General features: G+C 42.1%; 1 protein-coding gene across 1 annotated transcript in view; it reads right to left on the bottom strand.

Moving 5' to 3' along the window:
• The window catches only part of LOC138785648 (guanine nucleotide-binding protein subunit alpha-14), a 97,198-nt gene that overhangs the window by 39,265 nt on the left and 31,469 nt on the right, over positions 1-26,464 (bottom strand). Inside the window, exon 2 of the mRNA XM_069961811.1 lies at positions 12,493-12,677. Within this exon, the coding sequence (XP_069817912.1) occupies positions 12,493-12,677 (185 nt within the window). The remainder of the gene's footprint in view (positions 1-12,492; positions 12,678-26,464) is intronic.

The following is a 26,464-nucleotide window of genomic DNA, read 5'->3' as shown; positions in this document are numbered from 1 at the left end:
AAGTTCCAAATTGATTGTGGGGCTGGGATAGGGGGGTATTGTTTAGGTTTGTTTTGGATTGTGTAAAATAAAAAATTATTTTTCAATTAACAAAAAAAAAGTTACTTCTGTTTAGTTTCCATTTACTTCTGTTGGATAGAAAACATGCACTATTGAGTCTACCAAAAAACTGTATGTAGAATATTATATTATAATCTGATATTTCTGTATAAAGAGCAAGGGATAGTGCTGGATGACATCAAATTGTCACTAAAGTTAGGTTCACACTGTTTTTGCATCCATTTCACTGTATCAATCTCAGTATGTTTAACCCCTTGCCTCCGCAGCCTGTTTTGGCCTTAATGACCAGGGCCTATTTTTCAAATCTGACCTGTCTCTCTTTATGTAGTGGTAACTCTGTGATGCTTTTAACTGTTGGGGTTATTCTGAGATTGTTTTTCCTTGACATATTCCTCTTTATGTTTGTGGTATACTTTTGTTGATACACTCAGTAGTTTTTTGTAAAAAGCACAACATTTGCGCAAAAATTTGAAAAATTTACGTTTCTTTATATTCAAAATTCTCTTGTTCTAAGAAAAATAGTCATGCCACATGAACTAATTATTACTGCAACATCTACATGTCTACTTTATGGTGACGTCATTTGGTGAACGTCCTTTTACTTTTTAGGATGTTAGAGGGCTTTGAAATTTTGCAGCGATTTTTCTAATTTTCAGGAAAATTTCAAATTCTCATTTTTTTGGGACCAGTTTAGTTCTGAAGTGGATTTGTGGGGCCTGTATGTTAGGTACCCCCATGAATCCCTCTACTGTAAAAACTGCACCTTTCAAAGTATTCAAAGTAAGATTTCATACGTTTATTAACCCTTTAGGTATTTCACAGAAATTTAAGCAAGTTGGAGGGAAAATTTAAAATTTTCATTTTTTGCCAGATATTCTATTTTAATCAATTATTTTCCTCTAACACAGCAAATACTAACTGAGAAATGCAACTCAATATTGATTCCCCTTATTCCAGTGTTTCTAGAAATCCCCCATATGTGGCCGCAGTGCGTCACCTGACTCAACCACAGGCATCAGACATGACAGAGACCTGGGGAATTTGGGGGCCTTTTTTTTATTTCAAGTTTTTTTTAGCCATTAAACCATGTTACAGAGGCCTTGCGGTGCCAAAATATTTGTGTAAGATGAGTTGACGTTTCCATCGGTACCATTCTGTACGACATATGACACCCTGATCATTTTTTATTACATTTTTTATGAGCTGGTATGAATAAAAAACACAATTTAGCAGCAGTTTTTCACCATTATTTTGTACGCCATTTACTATACGTTATATATGACATGTTATCTTTATTCGTCAGGTCAGTACGATTACAGTCATATCCATTTTATATAGCTTTTGTTATAGTTTATGGCATTTATGCTATAAAAACTGTTTGTGTCTTTCATAATGTAAGAGCAGCAATATTTAAATTTTTTCACCAATGGAGTTATGTGAGGGCTTTTTTTTTGCGGCATAAGTTGACGCTTTTAGTGGTACACCTTCTGGGTACATGTGACGTTTTGATAGCTGTTTTCTTTATTTTTTAGGGGGCGGGATTAACAAAAATGTTGAATTTTGGTCAGTTTTTCATTTATTTTTTTTATGGCATTATCAGGCGGGATAATTAATGTAACTGGTTAATAGACGGGGTCATTATGGACGCGGTGATACCAAACATATGTATCTTATTTATAGGGGATCATTTATAAAGGGGGATGGGGAATGTGTATATTTATTTATTTAATTTATTTATTTATTTTAATTAATGTAAGTATGTATTTATTAATTTTTTTTGTGTGTGTTTTTTACTTTTACAGATATATATATATATATATATATATATATATATATATATATTATGCAGAACAGCACCTGATCTGTGCTGTACTGCATTATATACTGAATGAGTGGTCAGTGTAACACAGTGACCGATCATTCAAACGATCAGTGCAGGGTCCTGATCGTTACTAGCCATAGTAACCCAGACGCACCGAGTAGCGTGTGTGTTACTACGGTAACCCCCGGGGGGTGCTGGGAGCTCCGAACGGGGGCTGCTTCTGGGGGGGGGGGGGGGGAGCCCTGGAAGCTCCGGGCGTGTGTGTGGGGGGGGGGGGGGGGGGGGGCGGCGCAGGATGGAGCTGGAAGCTCTGGGCGGGTGGCTTCTCCGGGAGGGGGGCTTACTTTGGACGGGTGGCCGGCTCTGGGGTTAGAAGGTGTGCTGGAACCTCCGGGTGCGCGCGGGGTGGGGGGAGGGGGATGGGTGCTGCAAGCTCCGGGCAGCGGGGAAGGTGGGCTGCTGAAAGCACGGGGGGGACAGGGGGAGCAGAGGGAGCAGGAAGGGGGGCCCGGGGAGGACATCGGCAGTGGCAGCAGGAGGAGGCAATGTGCCGCAGCCTCCTCCTGCTGCCCGATCGGCGAGGGAGCCTGCAGATCTTTCAATAGACGCTGCGGTCACATCGACCACGGCGTCTATGGGGTTAACTGCCCGGGGGGAGCACGGCTCCCCTCCGGGCAGTGGCAGCAGGAGGGGGCTGTGTGACACAGCCTCCTCCTGCTTCCCGATTTCAGATAGGGACAGTGGGGGGAGGCAGGGAAATCATGACGTCCAGGGACGTCATGATGCGTTCTAGCACTTCTTTTCATGACGTCCGTGGACGTCATATTGGGGGAAGGGGTTAATTGTAATGTAAAAAAAAAGTCAACCACGTCTGTGTATGATAAAAAAAAAAAAAATTACAAAAAACTGATCCATTTGGATACTTTTTTTTTAAATAAGTCAATAGAAAACAAATCCTGCAGTACAGCATGCAACAAGGCATTTGCTTATTTTTCCTTTAAACATAAAACATTACACGGACATCAAAAATGCAGTGTGAACCTAGCCCTACGGATTTGTTTCCATTTTTATATAGGTGTCTGGATTCCTACAAAGCAAATAGAAAAAAATAGCTTTTTTTGTTTGTCTGCTGTTGTTTTTAAGCAGATACAAACTATAAGATTATGGAAAGGACATATAAATGTGGCCACTTTTGGTCCCAAAAATTGTTTAAAAATTAGCTTTACAGAACAGATACCATCTTAATAAACCTTAAAGCGACTCTGTCCTGGTTCTCCGTTCAGCTGGTGATGCAGTTATTGTGCTAAAAAACAACTTTTAAACTTGCAGCCCTGTGTCAAATTGGCTTGGCGTAGAGTACCCATGCCCCAGGATTGTGACACCCCTCCGTCCCTGCGCCCCACCCTCCTCATTATTAAAAATGCCCCTGGAACATTTTCTCCTATTCATCACCTGTATGAACACTGCACATGAGCTAGATCGTTAAGGCACCTGTGCAGTGTTCTGACAGGTGATGAATAGGAAAAATGGTGAAGAGGGCGGAGGGGGGGGGGGGGAGGGACAGATGGGCATCGAAATCCTAGGGCATGGGAACTCTAGGCTATGCCAATCTGACACAGGGCTGCAAGTTTAAAAGTCGTTTTTAAGGACAGTAACTGCATCACCTGCCGAACAAACCCCAGGAAAGATCTTGAATCAAAAGCAGGTGACGTTACAAGCAGGGTCAGGTTGTGAACACAGAGTCACTTTAACTCTATTGGGTAGGGTTCAGTTCAAATTCTCAAGATGAAATGTAATGAGCTCAACGCTAATAGATGATCTTTGGTGCTCAGGATCCACACCTGGCTAGTATGCACTTGGTACTTCAAAAAGAATGGCAATGATCCAGCACATGTGAAGAAATAGTCTTTTTATTCCAAATATAACATGCTACAGGTAAACGCCACAGCACAGAGACCACAGGAATACAGACGCGTTTCAAGCACATGCGACTGAAACGCGTCTGTTTCCTGTGAGGTCTCTACACTGTGGCATTTACCTGTAGCATGTTATATTTGGAATAAAAAGACCATTTCTTCACACGTGCTGGATCAGTTAAAATTCTGAATTTCTTTTAAGAGGATGTACCACCAGGTACGTCCTCTTTAACCTGACACAGTGATAGAATGGCGCCATGACGGGGAAGCCAGTGGCGTGGTCCATTTTTCGAACCGCGGCCCGGTTCCCCTGTATGGCGCCGTTCTTTCCACGGTTACCGGCTGGTGCTCAAGCACTGGAAGTAGGCCGGCCCGCCCCCAGTGGGAGGGAATTCCCTCCCCTCTATGACGCGGCTCCTTTGATTCTAACGGAGCCGCGTCATAGAAGGGAGGGAATTCTCTCCCACTGGGGGCAGGCCGGCCTACTTCCAGTGCTTGAGCACCAGCCGGTAACCGTGGAAAGAACGGCGCCGTACGGGGGAACGGGGCCACGGCTCGAAAAACGGACCGCGGCACCGGCTTCCCCGTCACAGCACCCTTCTATCCCTGTGTCAGGTTAAAGAGGACGTACCTGGTGGTACATCCTCTTTAAAGGACAAGTGCCATGAAAAACTTTTCCCAGTAATTGAAGCACATTACAAAGTTATATAACTCTGTAATATGCTTCAATCACCTATCTGCCTCCCTTCCCTGTCTTTTCCCCCCGCCACCCCCCACCAGGAAGTGTCCTGACTCACACAGACCTGATTACTGTCGTCACCGTCACCAAGCTCTTCTCTCAGCTCCTTCTCCTGTTACACTAGCCTCCCCCCTCCCCTGCCTTGTCAGGTGACAGGCTTGCTCACCTCCGATTGGCTGAACAACTGCAAGCCATCACTTGTCACATCTCACTTGCTTATCTTCCCTCAGACTGACTCCGGCACATGGGCAGCTCCCCCCTCTCCTCATACCCTCTCTCCTGCTGCCGTGAAGGAGTCATGTCACTAGAGAAGATAAGCTGAGCAAGCAGAGTCACCTGACAAGGAGGGGGAGGGGGAGGCTGGTGTAACAGGACCTAGAGCAGCCCTCCTGCTGATGACTCATCCTCACAAGAAGGAGCTGCCTGGCGACGGTGACGACAGTAATCAGGTCTGTGTGAGTCAGGACACTTCCTGGTGGGGGTGGAGGGGGGAAAAGACAGGGAAGGGGGGCAGATAGGTGATTGAAGCACATTACAGAGTTATATAACTTTGTAATGTGCTTCAATTACTTGCAAAAAGTTTTTCATGGCACTTGTCCTTTAAGGAGTTTACAGCAATATGCTGATGATAAGGCAGTATCCCACCAATAAATAGAAATGTACAATTGTGTTATGCTGCCCCTGGTGTTCATTGATTCCCTTTTGAGAATGTCCAACTAATGTGCTGACACATGCTCAGTAGCTCAATCCTCTTGTACACGGATGGTGGAGTGATACATGCTAGGCTGCACCACAGCCAATAGATATCAGCTTACTAGATGCAGCCAATTCTCACCAGCACTTAAAATGTTAACTGGATGCAGTGAGACAAAATAAAGAGAACATCACGGGGAACTATTAGAAATATATAACAGGAATATTTATGAACAGGAATTAAAACCTATGTTATACCAATCTACTACAGAAAATGAATATAACATTGTGGGCACAGACGCAGAATGGTACGAATCAAGCTCTTTAACATTGTCTGCATCCCAGTTAAGGCACCATTAACTCTCCATTGTCTTATAAATACGACAGTGACTGGCTGAAAAGACTGATCTGTATCAGTTCTCATTTTGTTTGATTTAACACAGTCTTACTGCCTATTGGGACACTTGAAAAAGGTAAATTGCTCTATATACTGTATGGCTACATCATGGAGTGTTCAGCTAAAGACATACAAACATGTAGCGACAGACTATACAATGTGCTGAAATACAGCATCTATTCTGGGTTCCTGGCATAGCCTGGACTATGGCACCTGAGGATAATACTAAGCACCAGTAATGTAGTATTAAATTAGTAAGAGCCAATCTAGTTTTAAAAAAAAAAACAAAACTTTTTACACATTAGGTAGTGCCTCATAGAATCCAATAAATCATTTTTTTAATTTGCATAGTTTAATAAGTTTGACCCCCAAAACAAAAAGAAATAAGCGCATAAATACGAGGTCGGAGTATGCACAGGATAGGGCCCTCACAGTTCTGTATACTCTCTATGGAGTTGTCGAAGAAGGCTGAAAGCTGAATTCAGCGTCTCCGTAGATTATGAATGGAGCTGTAGGCCTCACTGTATTCAGCAGGGATTTCGTTGTCCCCTTTTACAAGATCCCAGGGGGCCCCAGTAGTTGCATTCTCTTAGTTATGCCCTATGTCGTGCAAACTTAGGATGGGGCACAACTATCTCAGATGGGAATACACCTTGAGGCGATGTTCACACACTGTATTTGTTAGTAAAACAACGGACATTCTTGCAACTTGCAAAAAAGCCGTTAACAATACTTTATTGCATTGATGTGTATAGAACAACGGCCGTACTGTATACAATACGGCCGTTGTTCTATGCAGCTGCACAAAATAATTGACAGGTCTATTTGGTACGGCCACAGTTCAGTGAACAGCGGCCATACAATATAGGCTGTGCTCACAGTTTAAAGTACGGCTCCTGGCCGTACTTTACACTGTGGTTTAAGGCAAATTGGAGTGCAGGCACACCCAAATGTGCCCGCATTATGATTAAAATTCAAGTGATGTTCATCCGTCCAATACTACACGTTAGACATGACACAACGGCTGTTCTTACAGCATCTGAACATTGCCTTAAAGGAGCTGGAATGCTAAAAGCATTTATCACCTATCTGTAGGCTAAAATGATTGTAGCCAATTAATGATCATATTGGTTGATCAACTTTAATCTAGGGTGTATGGACATCTTAAGGAACTGAATACTCTACTATGTCACTGGCAGTGAATGGAGTGGTTATTATGCACAGGTACTGAAGCTCCATTCACACGTAGACCTTCGGCCTGCTGTGCTCTTGACCGTTTGGGGTCCGGACTCCTTGCAATCGTTTATTCATTACATATCTTGTGGATTGGTGGTAAAAACTTTTATTGGCCTAGTACAGTACATACTGAAATCTTTCAGCCAACACCACAAATGCCGGTCCTAAAAACACAGCCATATTCCAGCCAATGTAATGTAATGTTTCTGTATATTTTTGTTGTACAAAGCAGAGGTGTACATGACAAAGTTGCTATGTTACACAGTTTGGAAAAAGTACAAAGGAAGTGCATGCAGAACACAGAGCGCTCCCCTTTCCTTCCCATGTCCGATCATCATCACATGTCCTCCAGTGTAACGCACAGTATTCCAGGACAATAATTCAAAGACAATGCCAGAAGTTCACGTGAGTCAACACAAGGCTATACGATGTCTATAATGAGAACAGGAAGTTTTGTCTCTTAATATGACAAAAGTAACAGAATCCTACCCGCTCCCCCCCAAATCGTCAAATGACAAGACCAGAGTAATGTCACAGTGTACCCGTCTAAGCATCTAGCTCTAATCCACCTGTACTTCCTTGTAACACCACTAAAACCATCTGTTAGCAGTCTATTCTAGGTCGTGCACTGCCACAGATTGTGGTTTCCATTCACTCCATGTTGTAAGTGTGTGAACCTACCTAACTAGTCAGTCTATTAAAACCTATTATTGTATAAAACATTGGATATGGAACGTCCATTGTCCAGACAAGTTCAAGAGACTAGACATCAGAACATGTAATAATGCATATGCCAAGATCCTGGTGGGTCACCTAATGTTAGACCCCTCTATTTAAAAGTGAGAAGAGTAGTCAGCTTCAGGCCACCACTAGCACCACCTCTGGCCGAGACAGGAACTGTCCAGAGCCGGACAGGTTTTCTATGGGGATTTGCTGCTGCTCTGGACAGTTCCTGGCTCAGCTACAGATTTCAGCAGAGAGCACTGTGTCAGACTGAAAATAAAACATTTCCTGCAGGACATACAGCAGCTGATAAGTATGGGAAGACTTGAGATTTTTTAATAGAAGTAAATTACAAATCCATATAACTTTTTGACACCAGTTGATTTGAAATAAAAAGATTTTCGCTGGACAACCCCTATGATATTATTACCCCTATAATATTATCAGCTCCAGCTATTAGCGCTTACAACATGTTATACTTTGTTCCAGGCTCTCCAAACATTTATCCAATTTCTACCTATTATATTTCAGAAAACCAGAAGTCGGCAGAATGACTAATTCCCAAGCTGTCTGCCTTGTACGGCACGGCCCAGCCGGAGTTCTTCCTGGACTCTTCAATTTGAACAATCATTTGACATTATTTACCTTGCAGTTTGAATATTTGACTGCTTCCTTTTGCCTTGTGTATTTCAGTGTCACCATGTACTAAAGCCAGGAACAATAGCTGCATGGTAGAATTGGTGCTCATAGCTGTAATCCAAATATCTACAAACCACGCTTCCATAGGGAGTTAAAAGGTAGGCAAATTTTGGTGGTGAAGGAGGAGGATCTAGCAAATACTTGTTAAAACAATACTTGTCATGTATGGTTACACATCAACAGGTCAGACTGTAATATAATACCATACAAGCAACAATATGAGCAGCTGTTAAACTAATGCTGCGTTTACACGAAACAATAATTGGCCCGATCGTACGATTAACGATGTCGGAGTAACGTTTTTTTCATAACGATCAGCGTTTAGACGGTATGATATATCGTACGGAAATTTGTTTTGCGATCGCTTAAGCCTATCTCAAACATTGGTTAAGTCGGCGAACGACTGTTTACACAGAACGATCTGCGAATTTTTTGCGAACGACGATTTTAGAACATGTTGTAAGATCAAAATGAACGATTTCTCGCTCGCCGTTCGAACGTTTGCTGCGTTTACACGTACGATCGTTCGAATTCGATCGTTATCGTACAAAGTCGCACATTTTTTGTAAAAAAAAAAAAGTTTTTAAAAATGGTAAAAAAAAATGCATGCAAATTAGAGATGCATGCTTTTTTTTTAGATTGTGCTTCATGACCAGTCGCTGGCAAAACATGATTTTGCAAGATACAACAAAATGCTGTGCTCCCACATGCATGAAATTGCAGGAGGTTTAGTTTCAAACACATGTGGAACCACATTATGGAGATGCACACTTATAGAGGTGCTGACATTTTTTTGTTGCCTTGCAGCAACCAATTTATCCAAAGGGCAGCCATGTTGGCAGTCAATTCTGACTGTTAAACTGTCCCTGGATATCATGATCTGCTCCTAACAACCCCCCCTCCTGTACTAATCACTCTAAATTCACGGGCATCACTGCTGAGCTGTGAGGTCCAGTGGGCAGCAGCGGGACTCTCATCCCATACGGAATTCGGGACACTTTCCTGATGTGCATCAGGAAAGCATCCGGATTTCCGGCATTTCCATGGACTTCTATAGGGGTATCTGTGCAGGAATCCTGGATGAAAATAGGACAGAGTCTATCAAATTCTGACTTATTTTCGGGAAAGGACACCCTTCAGGAAAAATCCTGACCAAAGCCCATCACAAATATACCCTATGAGTCCGGAAATATTTTCCAGACGTATGAAGGGAGCCTAACCTGGTTTCTCAGTAAAACTGGAAATCAGTCTCCTATCAACCTTACAGTACATCTATTTAAAGGCCAAGCCACCTTCTTCTAGTTATGACCACTGTAAGCACTTTTAAAGGATTAAAGGGCAAGAGCCCTGGACTGCAGCTAGGACCCCCCCCCCCAGCAAGCTATTACAGCCAGCAGTAACACATTCAGTAACTTATGCTACAGTTGTTTCTCTGTAGGACTGGACCAGCTAAGTGTCGCCTTAGCTCCCCACAGTTTGCCAAAGAGATCCTTACAAATTGTCCCTGCTTGCTACACATCAGCTTGCACTACTGCCTGTTCACTACCCCACATCTTGACCGATGCCACCGTCACTGGTTCTGAACGCTGTAATAAAAAAGCCAGTAATGTTTGGCAACAATTTTTTTTTTTTTTTAAACAAAACCAGAGTATGCATCAGCTAGTTCTAACAATAGACAAAGGCTTGATGTTATCACCCGAGTAAGTCCTACTGCAATCTGCCAGCAGTGCAGCTTTGCGGCTTTTACTCAAAGCATTTGAGATTGGTGTTTTTTATTTTCTCACTTTCTTGCTTCTGAGAGGGCCGTGTGCAAATCTGTGTATCAAAGCCTCAAACAGACCCTCATTTATTTTTAGCAGTAAATTTACATTACCAGATTATAGGCAATTTTCTTTGCTGGACTTGAAGTTGACCATCTACGCCTGTCACAGTGCAGAACCTACATAGAATCATAGGATGTATGTGAAGACCTGCACTTGTCCTTCGTACCATATTGGTAGCCTCTGTCCCTTCCTATCACTATAAAGAGTAAAAAGTGCACTACAGTACATGAGAAAGTAAGTGCAAGTTGTTAAAACTTTTAGCAAGAGAAGATAAAGCCCATGTAACTAGCATTGTACTGAGAATCACATATGCAGATACAATAGAAGTCACAACTTGCACAGCCTGGATGTGGTTGCATCTGCGTTCAGCTCTGCGGAATATAATCAATATTTCTGAAAGATCATTTGTTTACATTGACGTTGATACTAGGATATAAAAGAAATCTTTCCACTGTATTGGGCCTTTGAAAAAACAAGGCAAATCAGTCCAGACAGAGACCAACCCAGCGATCTTCCTAAATGCATACAGTATTCAGCGCATACAGTAACTAAGCAGAATTCACAGCCAGGCATGAGAAATGACAGGTGGTACCTGTCACAAGATTATCCTCCAGTGCCGCCTGTTACCTCTCTGCTAAGCAAATACAACATAGAGCTGAAATCAGAATTATGCTCTCATGCAAAAATGTAACAGATACAATTAAACCTTGAAAAAGGTGCCATGTCTCACTGGAACCCTTGTGCCCAAACTCTATGCAGGTCCTGAGCATGGCGTGTTAAACACTGATGTGTTACCTGAACAGAAGCAATTACGCACGGTAGAAATACGTCTAGAAGTATCCAAAAAATTTCTTGTGACCTCATTGTTTCAAAATCTGGCGCACAAATAGGCCAGCTCATACTTGATCTAAACTTAAAGTGTAACTGTCATTACCAACTTTCTTTTTCTCCTATTTTTACTCTCTTGCACAATCTTAAAGGGGTATTTCACTCAAACATAACTTTTCATATGTTGCCGCCTGTGGTGAGACTAAGAATTCATTTCATACTTGTTATTATCTATTTAGTCTCCTTCCCCCAGTTCTCAGCTGCTGCTTTCTGCTGAAGACACAAAAAAACTGTATGTCCGTCTCCCCGCCTCTCCCCTCCCTGCTAAGGCAGCTGATGTAAACAAGTTCCTATCTGCAACTTTGTAATGCTGGGAGGATTAAAGGGGTTATCCAGTGCAACAAAAACATGGTCACTTTCTTTCAGGGACAACACGACTCTTGTCTCCAGTTCAGGTGCGGTTTGCAATTAAGCTCCATTCATTTCAATGGAACTGAGCAGCAAAACTCCGCCCAAGCTGGAGACAAGAGTGGGGCTGTCTCTGGAAGTAAGTGGACATGTTTTTGTAGCGCTGGATATCCCCTTTAATCACAGTGAGTTCATCAGCAACTTGACTTCAGATTAAACCAGGGAAAGAGTGCTGCAGTGTGCTTCACTCCTTTACCAGCTGAAGATCAGACTCTTGTTTCATAGACTAATGAAGAAAGAGTCAGATTTGACAGCAGGGGTGAAAGCTGGGGTGTGCAACCACACACTCCCCTCCACTGTATCTCAGGTTCACAGCAGGTCTCTGCAGTGAGTCCCACTGCGTTCAATAATTATTTATGGCATGTCTGATGGCATCCCAAGTTAAAAAAAACAAAAAAAACACACCAACCGCATTCAGGAAGGTACAAGTCTTCATGCTATTATGTATCCAAGCCCACACATATTTAGATACCTAATAAATATCATGAAGATTCAAACCTTTCAGGATGGTGTTGGCGTACTTGACTTGATATTTGGCCTTTTCCCGGGATTGTTGGCCTTCTGCGGTGTATCCGCATTCTACTTTGGCATACAGATTCTATTTTTGTGCTGTTGCTATCACTTTTATGTACTGTGCCTGCTATGGTCAACAACGTAATGGCAATAAATTAATAAAAATAAATATGAAATAGGACAACACTGCCCAAAAAAAAAAAAAAAAAAAGTACAAATACTAAAAAGATTATGTACAGAAGACCTATTTGGAAACTGTATCAATCTTATAGAAAAAAACATCTTCTTTATTAGATAGATTATTAGTCTTTAAAGAAACGCGGCTTTCATTCCAGTCCTGTTCAAATACCACAGGCGCCCTTGTGACCTCTTTGCCGACTGGCCTGCAACTAAGGAGGCCTGAAATCAGGGTCTCCTAAGGATCTCTATGATATCTCAACTCAGAGATGCATTGGAGATCCCAACTTCTGTCCTTCAACAGCATGGTAAATATATGTGCCAGTCGGCTGCATGGGAAAAACTTAAAAAAATAATGTGGAAAGCTAATGTGGAAACTCCTGAATGCATGAACTTACCATGTTTTGCTCAGAAGAGTACTGTATCCTTAGTGTGTCCATTGCTCGGATCATAGATTGCATGGCAGTAAAAATATTTTGATAAACCAGCTTTGTGAATCCTCGCCGATCTTCATCTGTGTAACCAGAGCCGTGAATAATTCTCATCTGCTTAATGAAGGTGCTTTTCCCACTCTCGCCAGTGCCTGGGGATAGCAAATGGAAAGATTATTATTATTATTATTAGTTTTCAACTTCTACAATAAAAAGAGCTTTTAGACAAACAGTATATTTTCCGTTTATGTACTGTGTGGCTTTTAGGACCTGCTAGATTCTGGTTTTCCTTCCCATGCTAAAACTTCTTCCTGGAATCCGAATACAAATTATAAATCTGAGTTGAGAACTGATGCGGCCTCAGCAAACTCCTGAGAGGGGCAAAATACAAAAGCCATGCAGTTGTTTTTGCTGTTGACAGCATCCTTTTTATTAGGCTTTGTGGTTTGTATGTGCAGTCATTGCTTACTATCCCTCCCTCCACAGAATGTTTATTTTCATGGGGTTGTGAAAGCTCTACTAACCTTGCGGGTTGCAAGAGTTCTATCCATACACAACAGAATGAAACCACTAGAACTTCTGGTTCCTTGTCAACCAAAATATCTCCTAGCCCTGTACTCACTAGGACACCCTGAATACACTGGATCCCTGAGCAACTGGAAACATGGCAGTACCTCACTGAATCCCGTAGTCTGCTCCAGTAAATCCAAACCATCCGGAAAAGTATGGAGAACAAAAATAGTTTGTCATTCATGCCATCATAGAAACCTGAGACAGGATGACTTAAAGGAATATCAGTAGTAAGGAGAAACGAACAATAGGTCAGGAGACTCTAACCTGCTGTCATGTTCCCATGGAGCTGGGGACATTGAGGTTCAAAGTAATTTTCTTACCTTCATCCTCAGTAATGTTTTCATTAAATCACCTGTTGTATTAATATGTAAATTAGGTGGTTTGGTGCATTGAGGGCGAGGCCGTAACCCTCAGAGTATGGATCTGCCCCTCCCTTCACCTCCTCATAAATAAATTGATCCGGTGAGCGGAGTGGTGGCGCACAAGCGCTGTAGTCCCACCTCCAGTGCACCAAACACCTAAATAAAATTTTAACAGGAGATTTTACAAAAATGGTGCTGAAAATGAAGGTAAGAAAATTACATTCAATCTCAGCATCCACAGCCTTATGGGAAGATAACAGCAGGTTAGAGTCTTCTAATCCAGTGTAATCTTTCCAGTCTGACACGGTGCTCTTTGCTGCCACCTCTGTCTGTGTTAGGAACTGTTCAGAGCAGGAAGGGTTTTTCTATGGTGATTTGCAACTGCTCTGGACAGTTCCTGACATGGACAGAGGTGGCAGCAGAGAGTACTGTGTCACACTGGAAAGAATACACCACTTCCTACAGGGCATACAGCAGCTGATAAGTACTGGAAATCTTGAGCTTTTTAAATAGAAGTCATTTATAAGGCTATGTTCACACAGAGTATTATTGTTCAGTATTTTGGTCAGTATTTTGCAATCAAAACCAGGAGTGGATTGAAAAAATAAAAAGGCTTTATTTACACAATGTTGAAATTGACTGGATGGCCGTCATTTAATGGCAAATAACGGCTGTTATTTCAAAACACTAACAACAATTGTGGTTATTTTCAAACAATGGTAAATAGTGGTCAACCAGTCAATTTCAACATTGTGTGAACAGAGCCTTTCTGTGTTTTCAATCCACCCCTGGTTTTGATTGCAAAATATTGACCAAAATACTGAGCAATAATAGTGTGTGTGAACATAGCCTAAATATGTATAATTTTTCTTTCCCTCTGGATTACCCCTTTAAAATCACATTCACACATTGTCAAAACGCAACCCATTTATCAACCTCCAACAACTTTGCAATACAATGAAATCGTTCGCATATCCATCTGACAGTTTCCCTATTACCAGGTTGCTCTGTCTGAGTACCTGAGGAAACACATATCTGCTTCTCACATGTTAGTGAGCATGCCTATACAGCAACAACATTGGTCCAGATTTATCAGGCTGCCTGAAACCTGCCTGGTTTTGCCCATAGTGACCAGTCACAGCTCAGCTAATTGCCCATAGTAACCAATCACAGCTCAACTAATTGCCCATAGTAACCAATCACAGCTCACCTAATTGCCCACAGTGACCAGTCACAGCTCAGCTAATTGCCCATAGTAACCAATCACAGCTCAGCTAATTGACCACAGTGACCAGTCACAGCTCAGCTAATTGCCCATAGTGACCAGTCACAGCTCAGCTAATTGCCCATAGTGACCAGTCACAGCTCAGCTAATTGCCCACAGTGACCAGTCACAGCTCAGCTAATTGCCCATAGTGACCAGTCACAGCTCAGCTAATTGCCCATAGTAACCAATGACAGCTCAACTAATTGGCCATAGTAACCAATCACAGCTCAACTAATTGCTCATAGTAACCAATCACAGCTCAACTAATTGTCCATAGTAACCAATCACAGCTCGGCTAATTGCCAATAGTAACCAATCACAGCTCAGCTAATTGCCCATAGTAACCAATCACAGCTCAACTAATTGTCCATAGTAACCAATCACAGCTCAACTAATTGTCCATAGTAACCAATCACAGCTCGGCTAATTGCCAATAGTAACCAATCACAGCTCAGCTAATTGCCTATAGTAACCAATCACAGCTCGGCTAATTGCCCATAGTAACCAATCACAGCTCAACTAATTGTCCATAGTAACCAATCACAGCTCAACTAATTGTCCATAGTAACCAATCACAGCTCGGCTAATTGCCAATAGTAACCAATCACAGCTCAGCTAATTGCCTATAGTAACCAATCACAGCTCGGCTAATTGCCCATAGTAACCAATCACAGCTCAACTAATTGTCCATAGTAACCAATCACAGCTCGGCTAATTGCCAATAGTAACCAATCACAGCTCAGCTAATTGCCTATAGTAACCAATCACAGCTCGGCTAATTGCCCATAGTAACCAATCACAGCTCAGTTTTAATATTTTAATGAGCTGTGGTAAAACAAAAGCTCAGCTGTGATTGGCTGCTATGGGCCAAACCACACAGTTTTGGTTTCAGATAGACTGATGAATCTAGGCCATTATGTTTTTATTTCTAAGTCTTTCAGGCTTCTGTGGAATGAAGCTGTAAATTCAAGTAAAGTTTTTTTTCCCCAAAGCTTCTTTTCATGTTTTATTAGCTCATGGAGAAACAATGCAGCCTGCTAAGATACTTCTCAAAGAGTTACTTGTTTGCCTTTGCCATTATATGATGGATATAGTTTATAACAGTGTGACAGAGAAATTAGTAAAAATGCAGCACATGCTCCATGTAAAGTAATGCTGAAGCTCTCCCCGAATTTGTCCTGCTCCCTTGGTAATGCGGATCAGATAAATGGCAGCGTTGTTTTCTTATTTCGGAATTATGAGCTCTATTCTGGTTCTTCTGTTATGCCACGTGACCCATGCTCTGACTTCTGGCCTACACAGAAGACGCTGTATGAATCTGCGAGGCCGTTTCTCTATGCATTCCTTTCAGAATGTGTTGCAGACCACAAATAAGACAATGTATGATTCACAGAACCAGAACGCAGGTCACATGGTATAACCGAAGGCTCATTGGGGACCTCAATTCAGATATAAGGCCACCATCTACCTGATGTACAGGTAGTAAATACACTTATACGAGGGCTTCTGAACTTATGACCAATACATAATACACACTAATATGCATCACTGGACAAACACTATCTGTAGTGGGGGTAGGTAACCTCGGTGAGGCAGAGCTATATTTCTAATGATACAATAGTACAGACAACCTATAGTCAATAACTAACAAACTTTGCTGTATCATACCTCATACCGTATTAGATTGCATGAGCCATGGGGTAAGAGAGCACCAAACTGATAGATCAACGCTTGCTTATATAGCCTATTGGAAGACTTGGTACTCGTGCAGACATCACTCTTGATGTTTATGTGCAGCCCTTTTCTTTAAAGGGAACCTGTACCGGCATGTAGTATCCGTGCCCCAGGCCTTCAGTGCCTCTCTCCCCTCCTCCTGTTACTTTCAGCACCCCCATGGGCTGGATGGAGGCAGAGTGAAAGGCACCCCAGGCCTAGGGCGCGGATGTTGTAGGCCATGCCAGATTGACTCCCTGCTGCAGTTATTAAAGTAGTTTTTCTTAAAAAATACCGGCATCAGGAGAAAGGCTGACCCCTGAACTGGACTCTGTGTGAGGACCTCTGCAGTGCGGTACCGGCAATTCGGGGGTGGCTACATGATGGTACAGATTTGCTTTAAGAGAGAAGTGCAGCCAACGGAGGATTTTTTTCTTTTTAACATGTCAAACAATCTTTGCTTGCTCAGCGGTGGATTACTGGCTCTGCCTGATTTGTCAGATAATCTATCCGTACAATAGGGCCTTTAGCCAATGCTACCTTTCTCAACTAATCAGACTCCGCATGCAGATGTGTTGCAGGCTTTAGGTGCATATGTAAATCTGTCAACTAGAATTCACGTAACAAACCGATAACAGTGTTACAGCTGTGAGGGCAATGAGACAGATGATACCTTCACTAAGGGTCCTTTTACACACAGATATCTGACAGATTTTTGGAGCCAAAGCCAGGAACAGACTATAAAACAGGGAACAGGTCATAAAGGAAAGACTGAGATTTCTCCTCTTTTCAAATCCATTCCTGGCTTTGGCTTCAAAAATCTGTCAGATAACTGTCCAAGCTTTCAAAGCATTATAAAGTGTTTTGGGCTGGAATGCCTCCCTGAACCCCCTTCCCCTCCAAAATGGGAGCAACCTAGGACTCTCACTAATGGCACATAACCCAAGCGGTCTTTACACATCCAACCTGATGCATTAGGACCGCTTGGGTTGAGTGACCACTTGGATATCAATGTGTGCTTTTATTTTTTGTATTATATTACTAATGTGTTACTGTTATGTAGTTTCTATTGTGTAATTACTTGTGTTCAGCACCTGTGAGTTGCTCTAGTTGCACTAACAGTACTAGCAACACTCAGCTCCAATGGGGTAAGCAGTGGAGGACATACTCCGCCGCCCCGTCTGCAGTGCAGAGACAGCGTATCTTGCATTCTTTGTCTGAACACATACTATGTAATCACCCTTTTCTTTGGAACGAATCATCTGCCTTTCAATTGTTTCTTATGGGAAAATTTGCTTCGTTATATTAGTGATTTGAATAACAAGCAGCACGTTCAAGTAACATAATTGTTTCACTGTATTTAACCAAGGTTCCACTGTGTTTAAAGTGACTGTACCACCAGGCCCAGGCAGAAGCACTGGAGGAAGGCCGACCCACCCTTAGTGGGAGGAAACCCTAGCCCCTCTGTGATAGGGTTTCATTGATTCTAATGGAGTCACGTCATGGAGGCTTCTTCCCACTAGGGGTGGGTTGGCCCGCCTCCAATGCTTCAGCCTGGGCCTGGTGGTACAGTCACTTTAACTAAAATCTTAAAAGAACTAATTGGGTGGAGCAGAGAAAGGAGTTAGTCAAGGATGTGTTAGTATGGTAACGGAAACACAAAAGCATCTCTGCCGGCTATGGTTAAAACAATTACATGGCTTTAGTCCAACATTTTAGGACTACAAACTAAAAAGTCTTTATTGTTAAACTATATATCAGTGATCTACTTTGGATCGGTCACATCTGACATAGATGCATAGAAGGCATGAGCAAGACTCTAGAAGCATATTATGGATTGTCTGCTATACGGAAGCACATAGTGTAGCTTCACCCCCAGGTATACCAGCCACACCTTCCTAACCAACCTGAGTCTGTGATATGCCCGGAGCAGTGATATAAATGCACTGCTCACAGCAGACTGTTTTTCACACTCAGGCCACACCTAGTACCTAAACAATGGTGACACTTTGCAGATATTCCACGCTTCAGTGCCCAAACAATAATGAAGGCTAAAGAACAGTAACAGCAAAGTGACAACCTGTATTTGCCCATACCATTGGGCCCACCACACAGAATTACCCAAATAATGCTTGTAACCACATAGCCCTGACTGTATATAATCACATTCATCCTGCATTGTTATCGGTAGTTATTGCTAAAGCAGTGCATACAGAGATATGTCAGCCAGCCGTCTTCTATAATCCAAAGAACTTTTCTTCTTCTTTGGCACTGGAGTGCAAGAACATACACTTGTGTAGCAGATCAACAACTACTGGCATGTAGCCATGTATCAGCGTCATTACAGTACAAGTGATCCAGTATTCATATACTTCCCACTGTTTTTTAATTTAGATGTTATGTCAGAGCAAAAGGGTGGCACACCAGGCCTGTGCCAGAAATGTAGGACTTAGGAACAGGTAGTCACCCAGGTGCCAAAAGTGGCCACACAGGGTATAAAAGATTTATTGTCTGCAGAAACAGTATATTCCTGTACCGATTAAAGGTCCTTTTAGACGGGTCGATTATTAGCAAGGCGCGTTGCTAGAAACGTTTCTTTGGCCGATAATTGGCCAGTGCAAAAGTGTCAGTGATCAGCCGAAGAGCAATAAACTGCCCGTTCCTTGGCTGGTCACATCTTTTGTGCAAGCTTTAAAGCGAATGTACCATCAGTACATTCGTTTTAAGTTTTTCACATGGATAAAATGGCGCCGCCGTGGGCAAGCCGATGCTGGGGTCCTTTTTTTCAATCGCGGCCCGTTTCCAGCATACAAAGCCGTTCCCTTCCCGGGCACAGGACGGGGCTGAAGCACTGCAGACATGCCGGCCGGCCCCCAGTGGGAGGAAACCCCCGCCCCTGCTCCAGTCCATTGACAAGCCCCCATATTAACGTTGTGAAAAAGGATTGCAAGTACTAACTACTTAGTGATGACAAAACATTAATTATGTGAATCTAGGAAGCGTATCTGCATCATGTGCTCCCATCTACATGAATGGGATAGAACTCCAGTTTGCCATCCTTGAAAGCCTTTCAAGAAGGTTTGCAGATACCAGCCATCAACGTGCCAGACAGAAGCAGCCAAGGCACATCTATATTCCATAAACAATGTTCTCCATATACCTAAGATATCTGTCAGAAGCTTTTTATATTGACGGGAGGTTTATTTATTCACATGCACACTTTTACAACTCCGCCTGCAGAGTGTCAGTAAGTCTGTAAATGGATGCCGAGACTGTATTGTGCATCTGACAGAGCCATATCCTAACCCAAGTCTGTAAGCATACCTCTGGTTCAAAGCTGAAACATACAAGCCAGATACAGAATATTCAACATTGGTTATGTATGGCCAAAAAAGTAACTGCATTGTGTGAAGTCGCGTGCACGCGCACACGCGCACACACACTAACAAAGTTAGGGATTTGGCTTGCGGGTGAAATTTCATGATGACCCTAAACTGCACTCCAACCTTTACATGTGAACCTAACGTAACCTTCTCTAAACTTCTGAACACACACGTCCAACTGTTCAATGTTTCAGTAGTTTTTGCACAACTTGCGATTAGATGGTGGTATTACAGTGTGGGCAGTTGTGTCTAGTGAATACAGATCTGCCCTACACTTTGTAAATGATACAATGACAAGCCCAAACTACTTGAACAATATCATCCAGTCATTGTGCTTCTGCATGAACAACGCAGGCCTAATTTCATCTTCATGGACGACCATGCTCCAGCTCATTAAGAAATGGCTACTGGAGACTGGGGGACCTCAAATGAAGTGGCCTGCACTTTCTCAATACCTCAATCCCACAGAAAACCTATGTGATCAGGTGAGTTGCGGTGTAGAGGCTCGTAACTGTGAACAGCATGATGATGTCAAGCTGTAATTGATGCTCTAGGGTACATGACAAGTTATTAGGACACTGCGGGAGATTTATCAAACCGGTGTAAGATAGAATTGGATCAGTTTCCCCTAGCAACCAATCAGATCCCACCTTTCATTCCTCACAGACTCTCTGGAAAATGAAAGGTGGAATCTGATTGGTTGCTAGGGGCAACAAAGCCAGTTTCACTTTACACCAAGTTTGATAAATCTCCCCCTTAAGTATTTGGTGGGGTATACCCATCACCCTTGTTGGTTTTTACTGTAATAAATAGTTTGAATGTCCTACTTTCATGATATAATATCACTGTAGCATAAACCTTTTCCATAAATTTCACCCGCAAGGCAAATGTCCCTTGCTAGTGTATGTTTTAAATGTGGCAGTGTACATTATTCTGCTCATAGAACCCACTGCCACTAGGAAATACTGTCAAAGTAACATCCATAGGAATGCCATGACCCAAGGTTTCACGTACCCATTGGAGACACTTCTGGAGGTAGACAGGGGCCGACATGGGCACTCTGACTGGTCTATGGATACATTACTCCATACACAGCAAGCTGCAATGCACTATGGATCCTGGTAACTTTCTATCATAGTCAGCATAAACTTTTTTTTTTTGCAATCGGTGCAATTGTAGATGTTTTGTTAGATTTAACTAGATAGACTAATGGTACTTTTACACTGAGCGATAATTTGCCTGATCGCACGATTAACGTTTCCGAATGAACAATGTGTTTTTCATAACGATCAGCGTTTAGACGGAACAATATATTGTATGGAAAAATCGTTTTGAGATCGTTTTGCTATCGTTTAAGCCTCTCTCACACATAGCTTAAAGGGGTTATCCAGCGCTACAAAAACATGGCCACTTCCCCCTACTGTTGTCTCCAGTTTGGGTGGGGTTTTGAAACTCAGTTCCATTGAAGTAAATGGAGCTTAATTGCAAACCCCACCCAAACTGGAGACATCAGTAGGGGGAAAAGTGGCCATGTTTTTGTAGCGCTGGATAACCCCTTTAAATCAGTGAATGACTGTTTACACGGAACGATCTGCAAAGTTTTTACGAATGACCAACGATGATTTGAGAACGTGTTGAAAAATCAAAATGAACGATTTCTCGCTCGTCGCTTGATCGTTCGCTGTGTTTACACGGAACGATTATTGCTCAAATGCGATAGTTATCGTGCAAATTCGAAAGATAATCGTTCCGTGTAAAACCACCATTAGCTTTGCTCCACACATGCATCAATGAACCTCTAAATACTGTATCTAGACATCACAATTTAACCTTTATCAAAGTAGCTTAGATACTTAAAGGGGTTGTCCAATCTTAGAAGCAATAAATTCTGCTTCCTCCTAGAAAGGGCACCTCTTCTGTCCTCAATTTGGCTGTGACAACTCAGTTCCATTGAAGTGAATGTAGCTGAAATGTAATACCTAACATAACCTGAGGACAGGGGTGGTGCTGTTTTAGTAAGAAAGTAGCTGTACTTTTATTCCTGGATAACCCCTTTTAAAGGTCCTATTACACAGCACAACTATCTGGCCAATCAGGCAGATATCGCCCTGTGTAAGGGTCCATTTCCACAGAAAGATTATCTGACAGATTATCTGCCAGAGATTTGAAGCCAAAGTCAGGAATGGATTTGAAAAGAGAAGAAATCTCAGGCTGATCTCTGTTTATAGTCTGTATCTGGCTTTGGCTTCAAATCTTTGGCAGATAATCTGTCAGATAATCTTTCTGTGTAAATGGACCCTTATAAAGACAACAATCAGCCAGAACAATGGGCTCATAGGCTGATTGTTGTCTTTCAACACATTTAAAATCATTGGCTGTCAGCCACACCTCCCTCTGTATAATAGCGAATGCGTGGCTGGCGTCTGATTAAAGGGACACTCTGTTGTCCGTTGTCCGAAATTAATAAAGAGGTTCTGCTTACCTGTCCACCCTCCCTTAGGGTCCCCCACTGATCACAACCTCCATAGACAAACCATTCTCTGCAGTGACAACCGCCCAGTGATAGGCTAGGCAAACAGTCACTGCCGAGATGGGATTGTCTGAGAAAGTGCTGTCAGGGAACCCAGAGACATGGCAAAAGGACCCCAGGGGAGAGTGGACAGGTAAGCATCACATCTTTATTATTTCCTCTATACAAACGCCGGAGTTCCTTTATTAAAGCAGGGGCTGCATGGAAAGAGCCAAGGCTAAATTCACACGTCCTCGGGAAGTGAGCGCCAATGTAGCAGATTGGTGTTCGCTTACCTTCTGGGCTGGGCCCTCTAATACGGCCATTACACTTTTTCAGTCCACACATCATCTTTAAGATCTGAATGTTCCCTTGCGGTCCTATGCATCCGCCCCTTGACAGATGCCACTATCACGACACATGACCTTGTCAGGGAACATCCTAACAAAATAGGATTTTACAATATGCTACTGACAGAGCACTAGGTATTCAGCAGTAATCTAAAAGAGATCCCAGCAGGGAGTGCTGCATTTTCCTACATTTTCCTCACAGGCTGAGGACTTGAATCTGTATTACACTCATATGAGGGCAGCCTCAACGAAAAGTAGCTCATCAATTGGATCTCTGGTGTGGAATCACGTGGACAGGTGAAAGCTCCTATTTAGTAATTTGCAGCTTAATCTGTCTTCTCTATGCAAACAAACCAGAAGTAGTTCAGTATACTCATTATGCAAATACAGTCAAATCTGTGTGCCAACACCGAGCTTTTGCATACAATGTTAAAAGTGCCAGATTGAACATTTAGCACAAACCCTCTGGAGGCCTTGTAGGAAAATGGGAGGTTTTAAACACTTAAACGATAAGTCTACCGTAACTTGTCCGCCGTATAATTATATAATAAGTGCTGGTACTTTTACTTGTAAAAACAGGCTGTCATATTGGAGGGACTTGCATCCGTTCTGATGATTTGTTTAGACTGCACTGACTGTATAAACTTTACAGCTGCAAGGGGCAAGTTCGATAATACTACAAAAAAAACAAAACCTCATTCAGTTTCTAAAAGGAGAAAATTGCTAGTTTAGCAAAAACATTACAGAACTCTTGATAACCTAACCCTAACTAAATATCTAATTTAATTAGCTGTAAAAAGTGTGCCTGTCACTTTAAAGGGAATCTGTCACTAGGATCCATTTAGATCATTTTTTTTTTTTTACAATGGAAGTCAATAGAAAAACAGATGCACACTAATGCATCAATTGTTTTCATCAGTTTTTTTGCAAAAAATGGATGAAAAGAACGGATTGAAAAAAGGCAGTGTGAACCTAGCCTAACAAAGCTCTGTTCTGCTACTAGCCATAACAATCCAAAGTAGTAATACCCTCTCTGGTTAACAGCTGCAACAAAAGTAAGGAAGTGTAGTTTTATTCTGAAGATGTTCTGAGAAGAGGAGTTCATAGGTATCTGTAAATCCAGCATGCACCATGTGATGCTCAAAGAATTAAACCTGTTACATAATTCTAATCGTGATTTAAAATCTAAGTCTAGATTAATTCCTAGAAGTCTATAGTCTTTAGCATTAAAATCGTCAGCAATGTAGAGAATGACGACAACTGTTACATGTATATTTTTTGTGTGCTGCAGGTTTCCTTTAAAATGGCAACGATTGCTGTATGTTATAAAGACAACTGAATGGTTGCGGATGCAAAATGTATGAGTTTTCATGGTGCAGCTGTGTCAGTACAGTAGCATAAGGACTGAGGACAGCCGTGTCACAGAATGGCCGCTGTTTGTGAAGTTCAACCCGGATGAACTTCATTTCTTTTGAATTGGAATGTGGGCACATTTAGGAGTTCCATTTAACCATAGCAGACAATGTAAAGTGCAGCCGGAGCAGCACTTTACATTGTCTACACTGTCAATTTCGTGCGGCCGCTATTCAATAAATAACGGCAGCACAAAGTTGACATCAGTTTTAAATGTGCGGCTGCATGAAATCCTGACCGCAGTGTATACTGTGTGTATACACTCCGGCTAGGATCCCATAGAAAACAATGCTATTGGATTTTTCACTAAATAGTTGTTGCAATCCTGAAACAAAGCCCATTAGTTAATGAAAAAATACATTGTGTGAACATGGTCTTAACCTAATTCAGCGCTCCTGGCATCATCATTAATTATGATGCCGGGAGCTCCACATTTCGTTCCGCAACACATTGTATGTATTACTATTCTGACAGAAAAAAAAACACAGATCACTAGACCAGGGGTTTCAAGACTCTCCCCAATACATGGCTGCAATTAGAGATGAGCGATAAGCTGTCTGCTTGCTCCATGGAGAAGGAGGATACGTCCAGAGGACCGCTTAAAAAACACGGATAAAATGCCATATACAAACTATATATTGGCCAGAAATCCACAGATAAGAAACGGGCTCTAATCGGGCTTTAATATAAGAAAACAGAAGAACACTTTTTAAGATAAAGAATGAATAGAATCACAGGAAGTGGTAAGAAACAACAGCTTATCATTTATTTTCTACCATGAGTTCATCTATGGCATAAAATGGCTAATGCGCCTCAATAAGAGTTCCCTATAATGCAGCAAGTTATTATTTGAAAGAAGTTTCCTTTACTACCGAGTTAGGATAACAGTCCAACAAACTCTTATGGGGAAAGAAAAAAAGTCAATTTACTAAAGATCTAGGAGGAACCCCACAAAGGCTGCAATTCCTGGTGAGCTGGAGCACCAGGATAAGGAAGAAAACCCATATACGCAGAAAAAAAGTAATTGAGCGATGTGCAAACTTGTAATTCAACATATTTTCAACAATTATTTTCTCTAAAAGGAAGAGACTGCCCATGGCCTATCTAAACCACCCTAACAGCATCAATGTCAGAATACTGACACGTCTGATGTATCTGATGATCTACAACGATAACAAACTACTCTTAAAACACTTCAGTAAAAAAAAAAAAGAAAAAAAAAGCTGTTTTAGGGGCATGGGTGCGTGTAAGGCCTTATTCACATATCCTGTGAAATTGTAGGGGACAAACTAATAGAAGTCTATGGGATCTATGTTTTTCACTGATTCTATAGATGACACATCTGTGGAATCCATTAAAAAGAGGGACACCAGCAGCTCATTCGTCCCCCATTGCCTTGTTCCCCTGCCTCCCAAACCGGTGTGGTCCCGTTCCCGATGCATGAACCAGTTACCGGCGCACAAACTGGCGTGGTCCTCCGGGACCACAGTGGTTCGTGTGCCGGGCACCAGGTAACCACGCTGGTTCATGCACCAGGAGCCGGGGAAACATGGGACCATGTGCTGGTTCGTGCACCTGGAACCTGGAGATTAGCACCATTAACTAGCACTGTACAATTTGCACGGATGCGTGGAAAACACGGACACGGATACAATCATGGATGGTTTTCCACGGATCTAGCAAATCATACTCCTTAAAAATTACTGGACGTGAATGAGACCTAAAGTGTCTTCATGTAGCCTTATTCACATGTTCAGTGATTTTCAAGGCCCAAAGATGAAGTCCCCTATCTACCTCCGTGATCTGTGATTGCATCAGTTTTGCATCCATGTCCATGTTTTTCACTGATCTGTTTAAAGCTTTTCAGATGACTGATTATATCGCATTCGTGCTATCCGTGAAAAACACGGATCTCATAGACTTCTATGAAGGGATCTGTGCAGTCATCTCATCGGAGTTACAACATGTCCTATCTTTTTACAGAATGGACCGCGGATCCAGAAAAAAAAAAAGAAAAAACCACCAATGTGTTAACAGCTGAATAGAAAGCAATGTGCTATAATATTGTCCATGATCACAGATCCTTGATCACAGACAACTTCACTAAACGTGTGAACAGTTCTTCAGTTTCACAAGGTAAATACAATTGTGTTCCCTGTGAACTAAAGCTGTACTCTAAACATGGCCACGTTATACAATTACGCTGTACTTTAGACAACACAGCAAGGTAATAAATAATCCTTACTAAGTCTTATAGAAAGCTTAGAAACCTGGACAGATGGGCAACTTTTTGCACAAGGATTTTTTTGTACTATCTCAACCTTTTACAACATTTCTCCCCAGCAAACCCAATTAGCTTCCTCTTCATC

The sequence above is a fragment of the Dendropsophus ebraccatus genome, chromosome 3, assembly GCF_027789765.1.
Source record: "Dendropsophus ebraccatus isolate aDenEbr1 chromosome 3, aDenEbr1.pat, whole genome shotgun sequence".
In the NCBI taxonomy this organism is placed as follows: domain Eukaryota; kingdom Metazoa; phylum Chordata; class Amphibia; order Anura; family Hylidae; genus Dendropsophus; species Dendropsophus ebraccatus.
The sequence above is the reverse complement of the archived record's forward strand: the minus strand, read 5'-3'. Positions and strand labels throughout refer to the sequence as shown.